Consider the following 17826-nt stretch of genomic DNA (forward strand, 5'->3'; position numbering starts at 1 on the left):
CTAGAATGTCATTTTGCACCAAATGCCTAACCATGTCTACTGAATCAGGACCGTAAGGTCCACGAAATAACTAATCTCAACCGTTGTATAGGGATTATAGTTGGCGAATAAACAACATATCGGCAAACCAAAATATCGGTAATAAATCAATTTGTTCCAAAAAGTTGGAGGCAAAAAATTGAGTAAAAAATTCAAATCACCAAATATTGGGCAAGTTAAAGTGTTGTCGACATTTCGGATTGGACTAAAAAAGGCTATGAAAAATATTGCATTTGTAGAGATGACATAAGATAAAAAGGCTACGAAAAATATTGCATTTGTAGAGATGACATAAGATAAGATTGTGATATGTAGTTATTCTATGGATATATTAAAGTTTTATTAAACAACAATTTTATTTGCTTACCTAGTGCTATTAGAGTAATACTTAACAAATTTTGTCTACATTTTCAATAAATACAACAACAATGCTTACTCTATTGTGGCGACACAAAACATATGATAGATATTTATTGGGAGCATATAATGAAACAAGAATACTAAGCGCAATAACTACATTAGCAAATAATGAAAAATATAAATCAATGTGTACGAAGAATTTTTTAAAACTATAAGATAAAGATTTATATTGGCTGTATTAAAAAAAAGGGTGCAGTTGGCATACAGATGCATCCGTAGCTGTAGAGGTAAGGTGCACCTTCAAATTTATATAATTTTGATGTAAAATGTTCTTAAAATTATCTCAAAATCTATTTTTATATACAATTTTAAATTTCAAAAATGGTTAAAATCAAGTAGATCTATAAACATATGAAAATCTTGAAAATGGACGGTGTAGATAATATGTTGTAAAATGCATTATTTTTGAGACTTAAAATCTTTTTATTTTTCATGTTTATATATCTCGTTGTCGAGATGATCATTCAAAGGGTTTTTCAACATTAAAACTACTTTTTTAGATGGATTTTTGAGGTGCATCCGCAGTTCTACCATATAAGGTTGCCTCCTTGTATAAACTTTTTCTTAAAAAAAAATATGATTTTTTTAAAAAAAGTTTTAAAAAACTTGAAATTTTTTAACAAATTTAAAAATCAGATCGTTTTAAAAAAAAATTGCCTTAGATACTTGCTAACTATGGTTAGGAACCACATACATTCTAGGCCCTAGGGCCAACCTTAAAATCTCGGCAAAAATATAGCTGAAATTTTCCCTAGAAAATAAAATATCCATTCTCAGCCTAAATTTCGCCGACATTTTCACTAGAAAATCTCTATTCTTGGCCGAAATTTAACCGAGATTTTTCTCCAAAAAATGTTAATTTCGGTTAAAATATCGACTCATATGCCAAGGGGCATTCCACACGTGCATATAAAGTGGACTCTTTTCTCTAGACGAAACGAGTGCGAGCCACAGTATAATCTCGTCCCTTCGTATCCCCACGTGGCGCTATCTGAGTCCCTCAGGAAAAGCTGCGAATATTCGTTATTCATTATCTCGACTAATTAAACCAGAAAAGACCTTTAAAAAGTTATTCTCCTCGCTTTTAATAAGCTTTATCGCATTTCCTTTTAATTATTAAATATAAAAATAGAACACGAGAAAAGGAATGCTTTGATGCGAGATGCCAGATGAACGGGTCATATGGAACTAGGAGATCGGACGGTTCATATGAGACTAGTGGACTGACGGCTGTGATTTTGTAACGTAAATGATCATCGCACCCCGAGGAGCGGGGGGGGGACATTTGCTTTCGGTCTCGTGAAGTGGCAGTGAGGGGTAGGGCCCACTGTACAGCCTCAAGATGGCGGGAAAGAGAGAAATTTTAGAGAGAGAAAGTGATTTAGAGAGAGAGAGACGGAGTGCCATTTTCCATTATTTTCGAGGCGAAATGACCGAAGGTGTCACTAACTAATTTTAAAATGATCCTTTGGTCCACATATTATTTTTATGTATGACATTGATGTCCTTGGTTTGGACAGATCAGAATTTACGCACATACAAAGAAGAGCGGATTGGTTTCCAATCTAAATTGCATATCTGGATGGGAATCAGTGGTCTTGACTGAATTGGTTTTGGAATAGAATGGTTATTGACTCACTTCCTCCTAAAATATCTCTATTTTTATATGTTTTGTTCCTTTTTAAAACTTACATTATATTTTTTAAGCCCTCTTGAATCCTCACCCTATAAATTTTTATTTTTATTTATTTATAATATTTTTTAGAGCACCGATCCCAAATATGATCTAGATCGTTGATCTAATAATTCAACAAGGATCCATAGGTGTCAGGACAATCTATTCCATTGATTCGGGTCTTGAAACCCTGAGCAATAGAAACTCGAATATAAAGTCTCTTTTATTTTTTTTGTTTTTAATTTCACACATTTTTTTTTCAATTGATCCCAAATAGTTGGGATAAGGATCTAATAATGATGATGATGAATTTCACACTTATTTGTTTAAATTTTTTTATATTTTAATAAATTACCTCTATTTTGGACCTTAAAAGTCTGATGCTTAATAATAGGATCAAGGCCTCAATAATTATTTATGACAACTTAGAAATTCAAATTTGCTCCAAAAAAAAACTTCACACTTTTAGAAAGTTCACCCTTTGCTTGAAATGCAACCTTGAATTATTCTAAAAATAATCTTCAAACTTTAAAGGTTTAAAATTTACTCTAAACATCAAAAAGAAACTTTAGACCTCTAAGATTCAAAGTTTGTACTTAGTTTTTTTTTTTTTCCTTAGTAACCTTACAATATGTTTTTGGAACAACTTCAGCTCTTCTAAGTCTGATATATTTTTTTTAATTTTCGAATATTAATTCCAGAATTTGTTGTTGGAACAAATTCGAATTTTGAAGGTTTGACTCAAGTGCATGAAGAACACTTATCCAAGTATGAACCTGATGTCCAAAGCAAGGCAATTTAGTGAAAAATAAAAAGAAAAATAAGAAAGAAAAGCTAAAGAAAGTGTAATAAAATGAAAACAAAAATTTGAAAAAATAAATAAATTAGAAAAACAATAAGGGGGCTATGAACGTAAAGTTCTTAAATAAGTTCGTTCGTTTGAGACCATTTATTTTTTATACAAAAAAATTATAATTTTTTTTAGCCATTGGATATGAAATCTAACATATTAAAATATGAAAAAAGTTTACATATGGTTGCAACCTTAAAATGTAGAATCACATATGCACTTCAAAACTCAATTGGAAAAGGTTGTTTTAATGTTGAAAAACTCTCTAATTGACCATCTTGACATCGAGATGTATGAATATGAAAAAATAAAAAAAAGTAGTTTGAGTCCCAAGAATAGTGTATGTTGCAACTCATCATCTAGACTGTCCATTTTTAATATTATCATATATTTATAGATCTACTTGATTTTAATAATTTTTTGAGCTTAAAATTTTATAATTAGATATAAAAATAGGTTTTCAGATAATCTTAATATTTTTTACACCAAAATCGCACACTATGGCAAAATTTAGAGGTGGGGCCTTAATTGGATTGCTTAAGGCTGCAACCTTATAGAAATCGCACCCTCAAGATATGCAATATAGCTTTTGAAAATATTTGTTTGGAACTTTGTACTCACATCACCACCCATTTAATTTCACATCTAATAGTTAATAATAATTATGACATTTTTGTATAAAAAATAAATAATCTCACATCTCTTGAGCTAAAAGGCTGCTCAAACTTAGAGGATAAGAGACTATTTGGGTATTTGGATATAGTTAGATGGGCTTTTCGTCATTTACAGCCAGACATGGATAGTCACTTGGCATTTTTCACCAACGTCTTCTTTTCTCTCTCCTCGCTCTCTTTCTCTCTAACCTTTTTGTGTTGTCTTTTGAAATCTCAGTCTTTTTATTTTCTGTTACTTTTTAGAAGGCGGCTCATTGTCACTGTATTCTCTGGTTTCGTTGCAGGGGGAATTTCAGGCCTTCCCTGAAACTAATAGAGAAAGCTTAATAACTCTCTCTCTCTCTCTAAAAAGTTCTCTCTCTCTCTCTCTCTCTCTCTCTCTCTTCTCAAAGCCGAGTAGCCCACGACCTACATGCTTCTCTGGGTGGGTTACAGAGGAATTTCAGGCCATACCCCAAAGATAAGATAACCTTTTGAAGTTGAACTCCCTGTTACACCCCATTTTCACTTTCCCTTCAGTTTTTCTCAAATTTTTTTCTTGTAATACGATGAGTAAAAGTTCCCCTTGTTAAGAGCTTTTGCCTGTTCATGGTGTCTTCCACAATGTGCACGGAAAAGAGAGCAGGGACGGGCCATTAGATTAATTTATGCTTTGTTTATAGCTTAGAAATAGTTTAAGCTCATTCATGGAGAGAAATGGCAAAAGGAGTGAACCTCATAGCGCTGATTTTGAAGATTTATGGACAAAACAGGGTAAAAAGCGGTAAACACAGATTACAGTGAACTGATGCTTTATTGGTTTGTCGGAGGATTTGCCAGTGAGTATTTTCTTTGAAGCTTCTTCTGAAGTGTTCATGAAAAAAAATGGGAGAAATGCTGATAAATGGAGGCATTTGTTAATCTATCTTGTTCCTCTTTCTTCTTTAACACCAACTGTTAAAGCTTTTCCTTGTTATTGAATATCTGAAGTGTTTCTCAGGAGATCAGTAAAGGACCAGATTTCTGTTAAAAGCTTAAACTGGTACTTTTTCCAGTTCTTCATTCCTGATATTTCAGTATTTCGGTGTGAAATAAGTTTAGGTGAGGAAGTAAAAGGAAGGGCGCTTATTCCATGGAATTTTTCTCTTCTCATTATGGGAAGCACATTATGATTCTGAAGAGTCAAGACTATAGGGTTTGCAGGTTGATGTCGAGCTTTAATGGATGCTTAAAGTGAATACTCGATGATTTAGGGTTAAAAAAGAGATTGTGTTGATCCTTTATGCAATTACGTGCATTTTCAGTGTAATCTCTGATAGCTGTGTACTGTTTAAAGCTCCACTTTTAATCTAGCTTCCTCAAATGCTTTTAAGGAAATTTTCGGGGAGAGAGCAATTTGCATGACCTGAAATGATTCTTACAGGCATTTATTGCATGATCTTGGAAACCAAGTGATCATACATTAGTTTCTCTCTGTGGAGTCACTGTTTCTTTTGGAGCAGAAGTTAAAGAACGCAAGATGAGCCCTTTACAGAAAACAATCTTCCTCCTGCAGTTATTCCTACTCTGTTACCTCTTCCCTCTATGCCAAAGCCGAGAAACGTTAAGCTTTCACCAATCAACTCCATGGAAGAAAGCACTATCACCTTCCTCAAATCTCCATGGCAACAGAAGCCAACCCAAAAGAATTGCCTTAGGTGTCCTCTTAGGCACAATAACTGGTTTTTTATCAGCTGTACTTGTTGCAACTTTCATCAGAATCTCTATCTTCTATCTTAGTAGAACCCCAATTCTCAAAGGACCTGTTATTTTTTCCCCAAAAATAACCTCAAAAACCATAATCTCTCTCATTCAAGAGAACCCACTACCAGACTGCAATCTCATTGGTTCGAACTCCAATGGCAAGTACTACAAAGCTCATCTTGAAAATGGCAGTGGACCTCTAATTGCCATTAAAAAGATCGAAACCCAACAAAAGAGCGAGCCCAAATCCACCAAGAGATTGATGCAGCAAGAGCTTGAGGTTCTTGGCCGCCTAAAACACAGAAACATCTTGAGCTTACGAGCATATATTCATGAATCAAATGGGTTCTTCTTGTTTTATGATTACATGCCAAATGGTAGCCTTGAAGAGGTCATGAAAAAGGTCAGGTCAAACCAGTTGCAACTTAGCTGGGAAGTTAGGCATAGAATAGCAGTTGGGGTGATCAAAGGGTTGCAGTATCTTCACTTTGGGTGCAACCCTAGGGTTTTGCACTATAATTTGAAGCTTTCAAATGTGATCTTGGATGAAGAGTTCGAGCCAAGACTTGGAGACTTAGGGCTGATTAGAGTTTTACCAAATTTGGGGAAAGTGGGTTCTGGTTATACAGCTCCAGAGTACTTGCAAAGCTGTAGATATACAGATAAGAGTGATATATTTAGCTTTGGGGTTGTTTTAGCTGTGTTGTTAACTGGAAGGGACCCCATGGACTCTGCTTTTGGAGAAGGGGGTGGGGGGAGCATGATGGGTCGGTGGCTTAGGCAACTACAACAAGTGGGTGATGCTCGTGAAGGCCTGGACGAAGGGCTTGTTGGGGAGGAAGGAGAGGAAGAAGAGATGCTTATGGCCATGAGAATTGCAGTTGTTTGTCTATCTGATATGCCTGCTGATCGGCCATCGAGTGAAGAATTGGTGCCCATGCTCACCCAGCTACACAGCTTCTGAAGGTATGTATGTATATTGTTTAGTTCATGTGTGAACATAGCCATGCATAACATGTATGATCATATATGTATGTGTGTTTGCCCAAAATTTTAATGATATTGATTGGTTTGGACTGCTCTGTCTGCATAACATTTTGAACTTGATTTACTGAAAGCTGAGCGAAGAATTGGGTTGCTGCTGTTTTGGGGCACTCTTTTACAATTTCTTTTTCACACTTTTTCTTTTCCCTTGGGAAAGTATGGGTTAGGGAAGTCCCAACCATATTTAACTTGAACCAAGTTACAGTTACAGTATTTATCTTGAAACACCCATTTTCTGTTTTCTTTACCAATTATCAACTGATGCTTTGATTATTTTTGTTGATTTGAGAGAAGCCTTGATAATCTAATTTCTCTTGCTTGTGGGTTCCTTTCTTTTCCCTGCTTATTGGATTGCATGTAAACCTAGATAGGATGTTTTTGCTTATTTGGGATAAGAGCTAATTTGCCATCACAAGTCTGGCACTGACTGTGTTTTTTAGGATGACTGGAGCACTCATTTGATAGTTTGGTCTATTTGAAGTTTTAGTATTCTATTTTCAAAAGAAATGTTGAGCATTCTTTGAAGCTTCTGAAATCCAGAAATCAAAACAAACTCAAACATTCCATAATTTTCAAAGCATGTCTGAGTGCACTTGACCGTATAACATGGAATAATGTTTATAATATAATTTTCAATCATTGGGGAAATTTTTTTTACATCTATTATGAAGGCTGATTGGTTTGTAGCTTTTGGGCTCTATGCTCGGTGTCTGGGCTTAGACGCCTCAGGTCACCAAGGAACCTTCAGAGCTTTGTGTTCGACAACTTTGTCATTAATTTCAGCGTGTCTGAGGAAGTTTTAGTCATGCTTTCTTTGTTCTGTTCTGTTAGAACCCTTTCTTGATGTTCATTAGACATTTGAGAGTTGAGACATACACATTTGCTGAATAAAACACGCAAGCTTCTAGTTTTGTGGATGACTCTGGAAGTATGCATGTGCAAGTGGTGCCCTGTGTTTGGACCAGTAATTTTGATTGCTTTTTAGGGCTTTGAAGGCACCTTAACTGCTTAAATATTTGGACCACTGATTTTTGTCAGTTCGGACCTTAGTTATTAGGAGTACTCCCAAAAGGGCGTGTTTCTGGCTCCAGAATCCAGATCCCACACTCCAAAGCAAGGATATCGACCGGAGCTTTTTTCTTTTAATGAGGGAGCTCAATCCTTTTTTCGGGGAATCTCGATCCCTTATTTATACAGATTTTGGATCCACCTAATGAGGGAGCTTAGTCTTTCTATTTGTGGATCTTGATCCCTATCATGTTGGGATCTCAATCCCCCAATTCTGGTATCTCAATCCCTATATTTGTGGATCGCCATCCATATTATGTAGGGTCCCAAACATCAAGAATTAAAATATTTAGATTGCTATATATAGATTGTGGATTGTAGAATATTAAACTAGAGTTGTAAAATGTATAAACAATACCAAGACTTGAGATAATTAAAGCATTTAACACAATTGGAAGAGGGAAGTCTGTCTGTTGCGCAATGGGATCTAATTTTTGTGAGTGTTGGGACTGCGATCAATTTATATTTATGAATCGAGGACCCCAATTTATACAGATCGCTGTCCCTGGGTATTTGGGATCCATGAGAAGTGGGAAAGGCAGCCCTTGGGAAATGGGATCGAGATCCCATGAGCTTTGGGACCGAGATCCTTTACATTTGGGATCCAACTCCAGGCTAGATATGTCATATGGATCTCAATCCCGGACTACCAGAACTTTTGGCCCATGTGAATCCGACTATCCTATTCCCGATCCCGTAGCCGTTCCTGCTGCGGTTCCCAGTAACTATGTTTGAGACTATAAATCAACACAAAGGGCGCGAGGAAGAAAAAATTGGTTGTACTGTTTAATTTTTGTTGGGAGAATAACCTTGACAGGATTTTCACTTGTCAAAAACAAAATGTAAAAGATGGAAAAAGTGATAAGGTTGCCATGGTCACGACAAGTGTAGCACGAGGTACAGAATCAACAAAACTAATTTTAGCTTCCTGCTATGAATTTGAAATACTAGGTCCGTGGAGATATTTTTGGGAAGAAATAATTTTGAGAGTTCTTGGTTTATACGAGTCATGGATGAGGTGGATATTTTGTTCTATTCAAGATAGCCGCCAATTATGGACCAGGGTAAAAATACTTATGTACATGATATATAAAACTCTCTGTTATTTCAGTTTTGCTGAGTAATATTTAGGTAAATATCAGCATCATATCTTTATCCTTAGAGTGAGATACATTTCCCAATTTCTTGATGCACTTCACAGTCAAATACTGGTTGATATTGCCAATGTCTTCTGTCGTCCCCATGATGGCAGAGATCAAAATAATTCATGGGCCCACTTTGTTTTAATTGGGCCTTACCCATGGTGGAGATGGAGCGGTGCTTTTAATCTAGAAGACGAAAAGAGAGAGAGACCGTTGGATGAGAGAGACTCTGTCTGATGCTTTCTCATGTCGGTGGAGATAAAAAGTTGAAACCTTGAAATATCACCAAGGAACAAGGAGGCCACCTTGAAAGAAGATAATAGGTTACAACCATGAAATTTCACATAAGAGATCTGACATTTCGTATACTTTGATTAGATTGGAACCTTTGAGTCATTTTGGCTTTATATGAAGCAAAACCCTAGCAACACTCGCATGACATGGAAGGATTGCAGTTACGATGGACCAGTAATCTCCAGTGTACACTCCATGCATGAGATCTAGGCCATCCATCCAATTCAAACAGAAAAGACCAAGAATCCAAGCTGGTCCCCCAGTTTTAGGGCTGGCAATGGGCTGGGTAGCCCAGTCCGGGCCTAAGAAAGTAGTGCAGTGACCGGCCTAGCCCTCCTTTTTTTTTTTTTTTTTATCTTTTTTTTGTCTTCATTTGTTTTTGACCCAGACCGGCCTTATGGGGGACAAGGGAACCTTTCTATGTAGGAAATCCATACCAAACCCCAATGGTCATGCTACACAATGCACCCAGGGGGATCCACCATCCATCCCTGATGAAAGAAGGTGGAGATAAACTACGGTTGGGTCCACTGGGACATTCACCCTGATACTTCTATACACCATCAGTGTATGTTGTCCTTTCTCTTTCATGTCACAATAGGTGGTTAACAAGGATCCCCTTACCTACACAAAATATCTTTACACATGTCATCTTTAGGATTGGGGCCTTATCCAACAATGAAATCCCTAATACAAATAATAGGACCCTCCAAATGTATGTACACACGCTTTGCAGTTGTATATCTTTACACTGAATCAGAGTGTTGTTTAGGAGATTTACAGACCCTGTGTTCTTTCTGGGAACCGAAGACCTGAGAAAATGCAAGCAGCTTTGGGCATTGCTACCCCGATACCGATCACACATTCCAAGGCCTCTGTTCCATGGGCTTCACATGTGCGGGCGAGACCCTTTGCTTTGAGGCTGCCTAGGTCTTCAATGGCTGGCGAGACTTCGACAGTCGACTACAGCTCCTCGACTTCGTAAGTCATCTCAGAGAGAGAGGGAGGGAGGTTATGTTTTGTGTAATTTGAAAATTTGGGAAACCCAGAGAATGCTAATAGAAGTATGAGAACCGTGTTGATTGCCTTCTGTCATGTGTGAATAGAAAGTCTCGCTCCTATGGATCCATCAAAGCATATGAGAGAGAGAGAGAGGCTCCGATGGTTCCATCACAACACATTTGTGTGTGTGAGAGAGAGAGGCTTTTGCTGTTTCATCCTGAATTCCTGATCCTAACAACAGCATCAGTAGTTACAATCCAGATGGCCTTCTGCAGTTAGTAGTAGGCAAAATTTTGCCTTTATATGCCCATGGTTGCCTCTTGAGTTCTACAAGAGAGAGAAAAGTTTGACACTGTTTGTCTTTGCAGAGTATTTCCTGCAGAAGCGTGTGACACTGTTGGGGGAGAAGCCTGTGCAGCTGTCATGTATCCCGAAGTGAAGCCCAAAGCCCAAAGCACCACCAGCAAAGTGAAAACAGTCACAGAGGAAGTAGAGAGAGAATATCTCGAGTACAATGAACCAAAGACGTAAGCACTTCTCACTTTGTCCCTTGAAATCACATATCAACTGGATGTTTTAGAATTTGAGACCCTTTCTTTGCCCTGTTTCACAGTTTTCTTGTATCAAGCTTTATTTCTCCATTATTCATATTCTTGTTGTATTGATTCTTGTATTTAGAGGACCCTTCATTCTTCTTCTGAGCTCTCTCTCTCTCTCTCTCTCTCTCTCTCTTCCCCACCTTAAGAATTGTTTTCTCCTCATATTTTCAGAGCTTCTCAGAGATGTTTGAGATTTTTATGTGACTTTTGACTATGCAGTGTGTTCCCTAATGAGGCGTGCGATGACTTAGGAGGAGAATTCTGCGAGGCCGAGTACCAGAAGGGAGTTTTCAAAGAGGAGGCCTCACCCAAGTGAGAGAAAAGGCATGCTTGCTTCACTGCATGTTGTAGCCTGTAAATATAACCAGAGATGCAGAGAAGAAGGGCTTTTGTATTATTGCACGAAGTACTGTGATTAATCAGACATGCTGCTTGCTTAATAATAATTATAGAGATAAATATGTTCTAAGAGAGAAGGTTTTACTTCTGTTGAGCTCGAGGTTCAAAAAGTGTTTTTCCTAGAGAGAGAGAGAGAGGTGGCACCACTTGCCTTGAAGAGAAAGAGAGAGCATTCTGGAGAAGAAATTAAAAACAAAAGGGCCATTGGAAACTATTAAGTATTAAGATGAGCAGATATGGATGTTACACGGCACACAGCAAGATAATTTTCAATAATGAGATGAAGACAAAATTAGTCAAGTGGACAGAAATTGATTTGAAGGGTTATCCACAAGGGCAAGAAAATAAAAGGGAACTGTTAAATGAGCTTCTATGAACTTGGCAAAAATACCTAAGGATTTCAAAAATTTACCAAAGGACCATAGGTTTTACAAAAAAACTCAACTTTCCACTTATCAAATGGTTTAAGGAGGTATTCCACAGCTTTCTTTCTCTTAGCTTCTGCAGCAAGATTCAGCACAAGTATTTAATCTCAATCTGGATGGGACAGTCTAATAATTCAAACATATGACTTGGTATATATCTGTGTTTTGAAAAATGCCAATCCAGATAGGGATCACCTGATCTGGATCAGTTTTCAAGGGAACTGTCCAGGTTCTTCTGATTGTTTAGGACAAATCTGTAGTCATTGCCATATTGCGTGAGCAAGAAGAGAGGCTCAAGACATTAAGATGTGCATGCGTACCCTACGACAATCTGTACATTAAAGGACATAAATAGTATAGTTTGGATATAATGATATAAAAATCCATGGAAAATAAAGATAAATATATGTATCTTACTAGCATCAGCTAGTTGTTAAACTCCATATAGAGTTTTGATTTGCCCTGAAAAATGGTTACAATTATCCAAATAACATGAACATGATAACAGAGAAGTATCTCTTAAGAAGTAGCTGGGTGTTGGATTTTTGGAAAACGTTTATATAGAGTTGAGGCTCTAAACAATCAAATTAGAGTGGGCCTCTAAAATTTCACTAGAAGAGGTTGTTTTTATGCCCAAATATCTTCAAATTGATCATCTTGACATCAAGATGCATGGATATGAGAAAAAAATGAATTTCAAGTTTTGGAAATAGTGCTTCTTGTAATGCATTTTTGGACTGTCAATTTTCAAGTTTTCATGGATATGTTCGATCTACACTATTTTTTAAGCTTTAAATTTTATAATTAGAGATGAAACTATATTTTAATAATGTCACAAAGATTTCTAGTATTGAAGCCACATTTCTCGACACTATTCAAAGGTGTGTTCTGCTTTGTTTGTTTAGAGCCTTGGCTCTATACAAACCGCACCCTTGATTTCTTACAAAAGTTTTGATCTACCCCAAAGGAACCTCAACAACTTTGACCGCTATTCATTGATTGGATATATAACAATATTTAGAGTGGTGACCTAGAAAAGAAGTTTCTTGGAACTGGTCCATGTCTACATTACATGAATGCGGTGAAAGACAGCAGAAAACTTCTAATAAATAGCTTAGATAAGCATCAAATCCAGGAAAATTTCACAAAACAATCCCATCAACCGTTATGCTATGACTATGATAACGTGTAAAACATTTAATTTCCCATGATTCTAAGTCTTTTCTTATTGAGTATGAGAAGTATACATTGCTTTGATTACTATCTGCTCTCCATTCTTATAAATAAAGGAAATATGAAAAGGACCACCAAGGCTCCAACTTTTACACAACTCTCGTCTCCCAAATTAGATGCATGGACAATGGGGTCCAACAATTGATCTACCACTGTCACTGATGATTACTCGTTTGCTATTTCAACGTACTCCGATTTGAAAAAAGATTAAGAATCGTCTTGATGATGGCTTCTCTCAATGAAGAATTCTCTGTTATAAACAATCATAAAGAAAGAATTGAATCCTAAATAGAGAACTCTTTAATTTAAAGATTCTTTAATGAACAAGGTAAAACTACTTGTTTCAGTCTGGAGCAGTATTGGCCAAATGGAGGCAGTTTTCAACTTTGCTGGCACCACCTTAAATGGCCTTTACTTGCCTGCCATATTTCTTTTGAAGGAAGTCCATCCTTCCCCACTATGCAGACTAATAAGAACATAACTATACTTCTTCAACATCAGATATGTCTAGCCTGTAGAGCAACTTCTTCCTCGGGCATTGTCCATTTTCTCATGTCCCTTAATCAGTGCACTCATACCTTCATTACTTGGGGTAAACCCACCATCTATCATATTTTGTAGCAGCATAGTCTCTTCATCCAGATTACCCACTTCGCACAAGAAATGGATCAAAATATTATAAGTGGCATTATCTAGCTTAGTCCTTCACCTGCTCCATCTTATTATTAAGCAATCTTAAGGCTTCCCCAAGATCACCCTTGCACCTATAGGCGCATAATCCATAGCAACACCCATTGTCACTCCATTATCTAGAGTTACATTTCTCAGCTTGAAGGCCTCAATCATATTTCATTCTTTGCAATGAGCATGGATGAGCACACCATAGGTCACGTCCTCAGGCTTGATGCCCCTTGCCACCATCTCTTCAAACAATCTCAAAGCTTCTCCCATATTCTCTTCATGACTGTGCCCATCAATAAGTATTGCACTAAGATATTGCACTTGGAAGTGTACTTGCATCAGCTCAAACAAGCAATGGGCCTCCTCCATTTTGCATGCCTTGCAATGCCATTTACCATTACTGTGTATGTGAAATCATTGGGAAAATCATCGGGAGCCAGACCCTTATATTGTATCTCAGATAGAATCTCATGAGCCGCCTCCTATCTCACTGAGTCTTCTTGTCCACCTCAATCCAACTACATCCAGGCTACTTTCTCACTCCCCTCACTCTCATCTCTCTCCTCACCAAAGCAACTGTGTTCCATACCCTCAAAGCATGGGTCCTCCTCATTCAAAACTAACTCAAACATGGTAACATAACCATTATCTCTAAGCCATTCAACCAAAGTCTCCAAAACTGCATATATCTCTCCACTTTGAGGATGATATCTATCCCCAGCGACAAAGGAATGAGTATTGTTCCCCACCTCAATCCAACTGCATCCAGGTGATTTTCTCACTCCTCTCTCTCTCATCTCTCTCCTCACCAAATTAACTCCATCCCAATTGTCCGTAGCCGCATATATATTAGAAAGAAGCACATATGTCGAAGAGTTTTGAGGTTCCAAGTCAATAAGCCTCTCAGCTACTCTCTTCCCCATCAAATTATCTTTATGAACTCTACAAGCTGAGAGCAAGGTAAACCAAATTACAGAATCAGGCTCAAATGGCAATTTATTTATAAAATCTTCAGCTTCTTGGAGCTGACCAGCACGGCCAAGGAGGTCAACTATGCATGCATAATGATCATACCTCGGCATGATCCCATGCTTCATGGCCATGCAGTTAAAGAGCTCGCGTCCTTTGGAAACCATGCCTCCATGGCTACATGCCGTGAGAACACCAAGATATGTGACACGGTCAGGCATCATACCGTCATGCTCCATCCTTGCAAAGAGGTTGAGTGCCTCATGGGCATACCCATTTTTAGCATATCCCACGAGCATGGCATTCCATGAAACCAAATCTTTCACTTTCATTTCCTCAAAAACTCTTCGAGCTTCTTCAATGGCGCCACATTTTGTGTAGAAGTCTATCAGTGAGCTGCCTGTGAAGACATCTGAACTAAACCCAGTTCGAGTAATGAGGCCATGGATAGTTTTGCCAAAACTCAAGGCTGCTAAGCTAGAGCAAGCTCTGAGAACACTTGAAAATGTGGCTTGGTCTGGTTTGGCATCCATGTCGCCCATCATTTCTCGAAACATATCAAGAGCTTCCTCATTGAGACCACTCTGAGCATGACCTGATATCATGGAGGTCCAGAGCACTGTAGATCTATCACGGATCTCATGAAACAGCTTATATGCATCCATGGTAGCCTGGCACTTTGCATACATGTCCAAAACAGAGCTGCCCAAGAAGGAATCAGAGAGAAACCCACTCTTAAAAGTGTAACCATGGACCTGTTTTCCTTTGTCTAAACTCAAAAGATCAGAACAAGCAACTAGAATGCTTGCAAATGTGAATTGTGTTGGCTTTATCCCTTCAACCTGCAACCTTTTAAATGCATTAATTGCTTCTTCAGGGTTGTCATTCTGAACCCACCCTGAAATTATTGCATTCCTCGAAACAACATTAGATTCAGGCATGTAAATTAGTATTTTATTTGCACACTCCATGAACCCACATTTGGCATACATATCAATAAGAGCACTAACTGTATAAAGATTCGATTCATACCCTAATTTGATACAGAATCCATGGAGTTGCAGGCCTTCACAAAGGGCTCGTATATTAGCACAAGCACTGAGCACACTTGCCAGGGAAACTTCATCTGGGGAAGCTTTGTCTAAATTCATTCGATGAAAGAAAGCTAGAGCCTCCTCCTCATAGCCCACTTGAGCATGCCCCACTATAATTGCATTCCATGAAACTGTATCTCGAAAAGGAATGACCTCAAACTGAAGAAAAGCCTCAACAAGCTTTCCACACTTTGCATAGAAGTCCACAATTGCATTTGCTGTAAATATGTTGCTTTCGATATTGCTTTTGATTATAATGGCATGAAGTTGCAGACCCAATTCAAGAAACCCCAAGTTTCCACATGCACTAAGAATACTACCAAAGGTGAATTCGTCAGGTCTAAAACCCAAAGCAACCATGGAAGCAAAGAGCCTGACTCCCTCCAAATGATACTCATTTTGAACATAGCTAGACAGCATCGCATTCCAAAGCACAATGTTTCTCTCTCCAGATGTTTCAAAACAAAGCTTTGCTTCTTTTACAAACCCACATTTGGAATACATGTTAACCAGGGCACTGCCCACATAGAAATTGAGATCCAATCCAAGCTTAATTGCCTCTGAATGAATTTGCAGACCCTGCTCTAGACCACTTAGATTAGCACAGGCACTCAGTATGCTTCCTAAAGTGGATCGCGTAGGCTTAATTCCACTCAGTTTCATCTCTCCAAAGATTTGCAGAGCATCTAACTCAAACCCATTTTGAGCATGACCAGAAATCATCGCATTCCAGGCCACTACACCAGGCTCACGCATTTGCTTAAAAAGTTTGCTCGCCTCTTTGAGCCAGCCATATTTGACACAGGCACTCAAAATAGTCACCAGAGCCACCTGATCTGGTTTGAGTCCTTGTTCTTGCATACCCAAAAACAATTCCAGGGCCTCTTGTACTGAACCAACCTGCAAATATCCAGCAATCATGGCTGTCCAAGAAACTATATCTGGTTCCACTGATCCATCAAAAACCACTCGACCATCTAAGATACTTCCACATTTAGCATACATACCAATCAGAGAGCCTACACAAAATTTATAAGACTCAAAACCCAATTTGATAACTATCGAATGAACCTTTTTACCTTGATTAAGTTCTCTCGATTTTGCACAGGCAGAAAGAACGATTGCGAAAGTGAACTGATTAGGGGCTACACCTTCCTGGTTCATGAGCTCAAAAATCTTAGCCGTCTCTTCAAAGGAACCAGAATGCGAATAACCAGAGAGCATTGAGTTCCAAGTGGCTCCATCTCTTTCACAGAGCTCACTGAAGGCCTTATGTGCAAGACCCATTTCACCATTTTTAGCATACATGTCTACAAGAGCACTACCCAGACTCCCCATCAATTCGAATCCCGTTTTCACAGAGTAGCAATGGAGTTTCTCACCCATTTTCATATTGGCAAGAAGACCACATGCATTAAGAGCACAGGAAACCATTATCTGTGTTGGTTTGAGACCTGAAAGGCTAGCTTTTTCAAGAACTTGCAGAGCTCCTCTTGGGTTTCCTTCTTTGAGGCAAGCTGATACCTCCATGTCCAAAGGGTGAAGATTTCTGTTAGGCGTTTTGTTGAACAGATGTGGGGTTCCTGAGAAAAACCTGAATTTGAATTGGGAAAACTGGGCTTGAACGCTTTGGAAACCATGTTGATTTGAGAGCTTTGAGAGTCCCATAAATCTCTGGTTTTTATGGAGAATTTCATGTGATGGAGAGAGAGAGAAGCATCACGAGAGAAACCATTGTCGCCCTTCATTACTGAAACCACACTCTAGGCAATATTAGGCGTTGTGAACTCATTCAGTGAAAACTTGCCCCTAAGATGAAAATGAGGCTGTTGATTTTATCCGAATATCAAACTTAATTTGCAGTAAGTTTATGTTAATCTAGAGGGAGAGCTTAATTTGCAGAATACAGTTGGTAATTCAAAGAGAGAGAGAGAGAAGGGCGGGACAGGCGCAAATTGTTTTGCCAGGGCCGGGCGCAGGGTCGAGTTAAACCACAAGTTGCCGCATAGGCACAAAAATGGCTATCTAAACATATTCAATAAAGATATATAACAGGAGAATTTGTTCTGGGAGCTCCAAGTAAACCAATTACTCCTTCGTAGGTTTGGAATCAGGTTCTTTCCTTGTATTGAATAAATATGGGCGAGGTTTCTATAAAGTTGGAAACAAGTAGATCTATAAAGGCACGAAAATCTTGAAAATCAACCGTCTTATATACTTTGTTGCAAGATGTATTACTTTTGCAATTCAAAATTTTTTTATTTTTTTTTCGTAGTCATATATCTCGATATAATCAATTAGAGAGTTTTTCAATATTAAAATAATATTTTTCAATAGATTTTAGAGGTGCATATTTAATTCTACATTTTAGACCTTACAACTTTACATAAACTTTTTCCTATATACAATATTTTATAACAAAAGATAGAAGTCATGGTAAAATTTTATGTTAACTACCTACCTAACCCAACCTACATCAAAAAAAAAAATTAAAAT

At 37.9% G+C, this 17826-nt stretch overlaps 3 protein-coding genes across 3 annotated transcripts; 2 read left to right on the forward strand and 1 right to left on the reverse strand.

Moving 5' to 3' along the window:
• The first annotated feature begins 4079 nt into the window (after positions 1-4079).
• CRN (Protein kinase superfamily protein) lies at positions 4080-10405 on the forward strand. The gene is made up of 2 exons (XM_020667325.2): positions 4080-6346; positions 10299-10405. Exon 1 carries the CDS (start codon positions 5157-5159, stop codon positions 6342-6344), a length of 1188 nt encoding a protein of 395 aa, XP_020522984.1. The 5' UTR covers positions 4080-5156; the 3' UTR covers positions 6345-6346; positions 10299-10405.
• On the reverse strand, positions 5033-17509 carry LOC18434403 (Pentatricopeptide repeat (PPR) superfamily protein). Its single transcript, XM_011625235.3, has one exon. The coding sequence runs from the start codon at positions 16996-16998 to the stop codon at positions 13786-13788; it is 3213 nt and encodes a 1070-aa protein (XP_011623537.1). The 5' UTR covers positions 16999-17509; the 3' UTR covers positions 5033-13785.
• CCL (CCR-like protein) lies at positions 9650-10998 on the forward strand. Its single transcript, XM_006844474.4, has 3 exons — positions 9650-9909; positions 10299-10457; positions 10749-10998. Exons 1-3 carry the CDS (start codon positions 9749-9751, stop codon positions 10843-10845), a joined length of 417 nt encoding a protein of 138 aa, XP_006844537.1. The 5' UTR covers positions 9650-9748; the 3' UTR covers positions 10846-10998.
• Positions 17510-17826: the final 317 nt, after the last annotated feature.

The sequence above is a fragment of the Amborella trichopoda genome, chromosome 6, assembly GCF_054954075.1.
Source record: "Amborella trichopoda isolate Santa Cruz 75 chromosome 6, AtrichopodaSantaCruz75HAP2 v2.0, whole genome shotgun sequence".
Taxonomy (NCBI): Eukaryota; Viridiplantae; Streptophyta; class Magnoliopsida; order Amborellales; family Amborellaceae; genus Amborella; species Amborella trichopoda.

Bases quoted from the DNA above. Each gene is read 5' to 3' on its own strand.
- CRN (XM_020667325.2), top strand. From the start codon at position 5,157: ATGAGCCCTTTACAGAAAACAATCTTCCTCCTGCAGTTATTCCTACTC.
- CCL (XM_006844474.4), top strand. From the start codon at position 9,749: ATGCAAGCAGCTTTGGGCATTGCTACCCCGATACCGATCACACATTCC. The intron at 9,910-10,298 runs GTAAGTCATCTC...TTGTCTTTGCAG, and splicing joins GACTACAGCTCCTCGACTTC to AGTATTTCCTGCAGAAGCGT. The intron at 10,458-10,748 runs GTAAGCACTTCT...TTGACTATGCAG, and splicing joins GAGTACAATGAACCAAAGAC to TGTGTTCCCTAATGAGGCGT.
- LOC18434403 (XM_011625235.3), bottom strand. From the start codon at position 16,998: ATGGGACTCTCAAAGCTCTCAAATCAACATGGTTTCCAAAGCGTTCAA.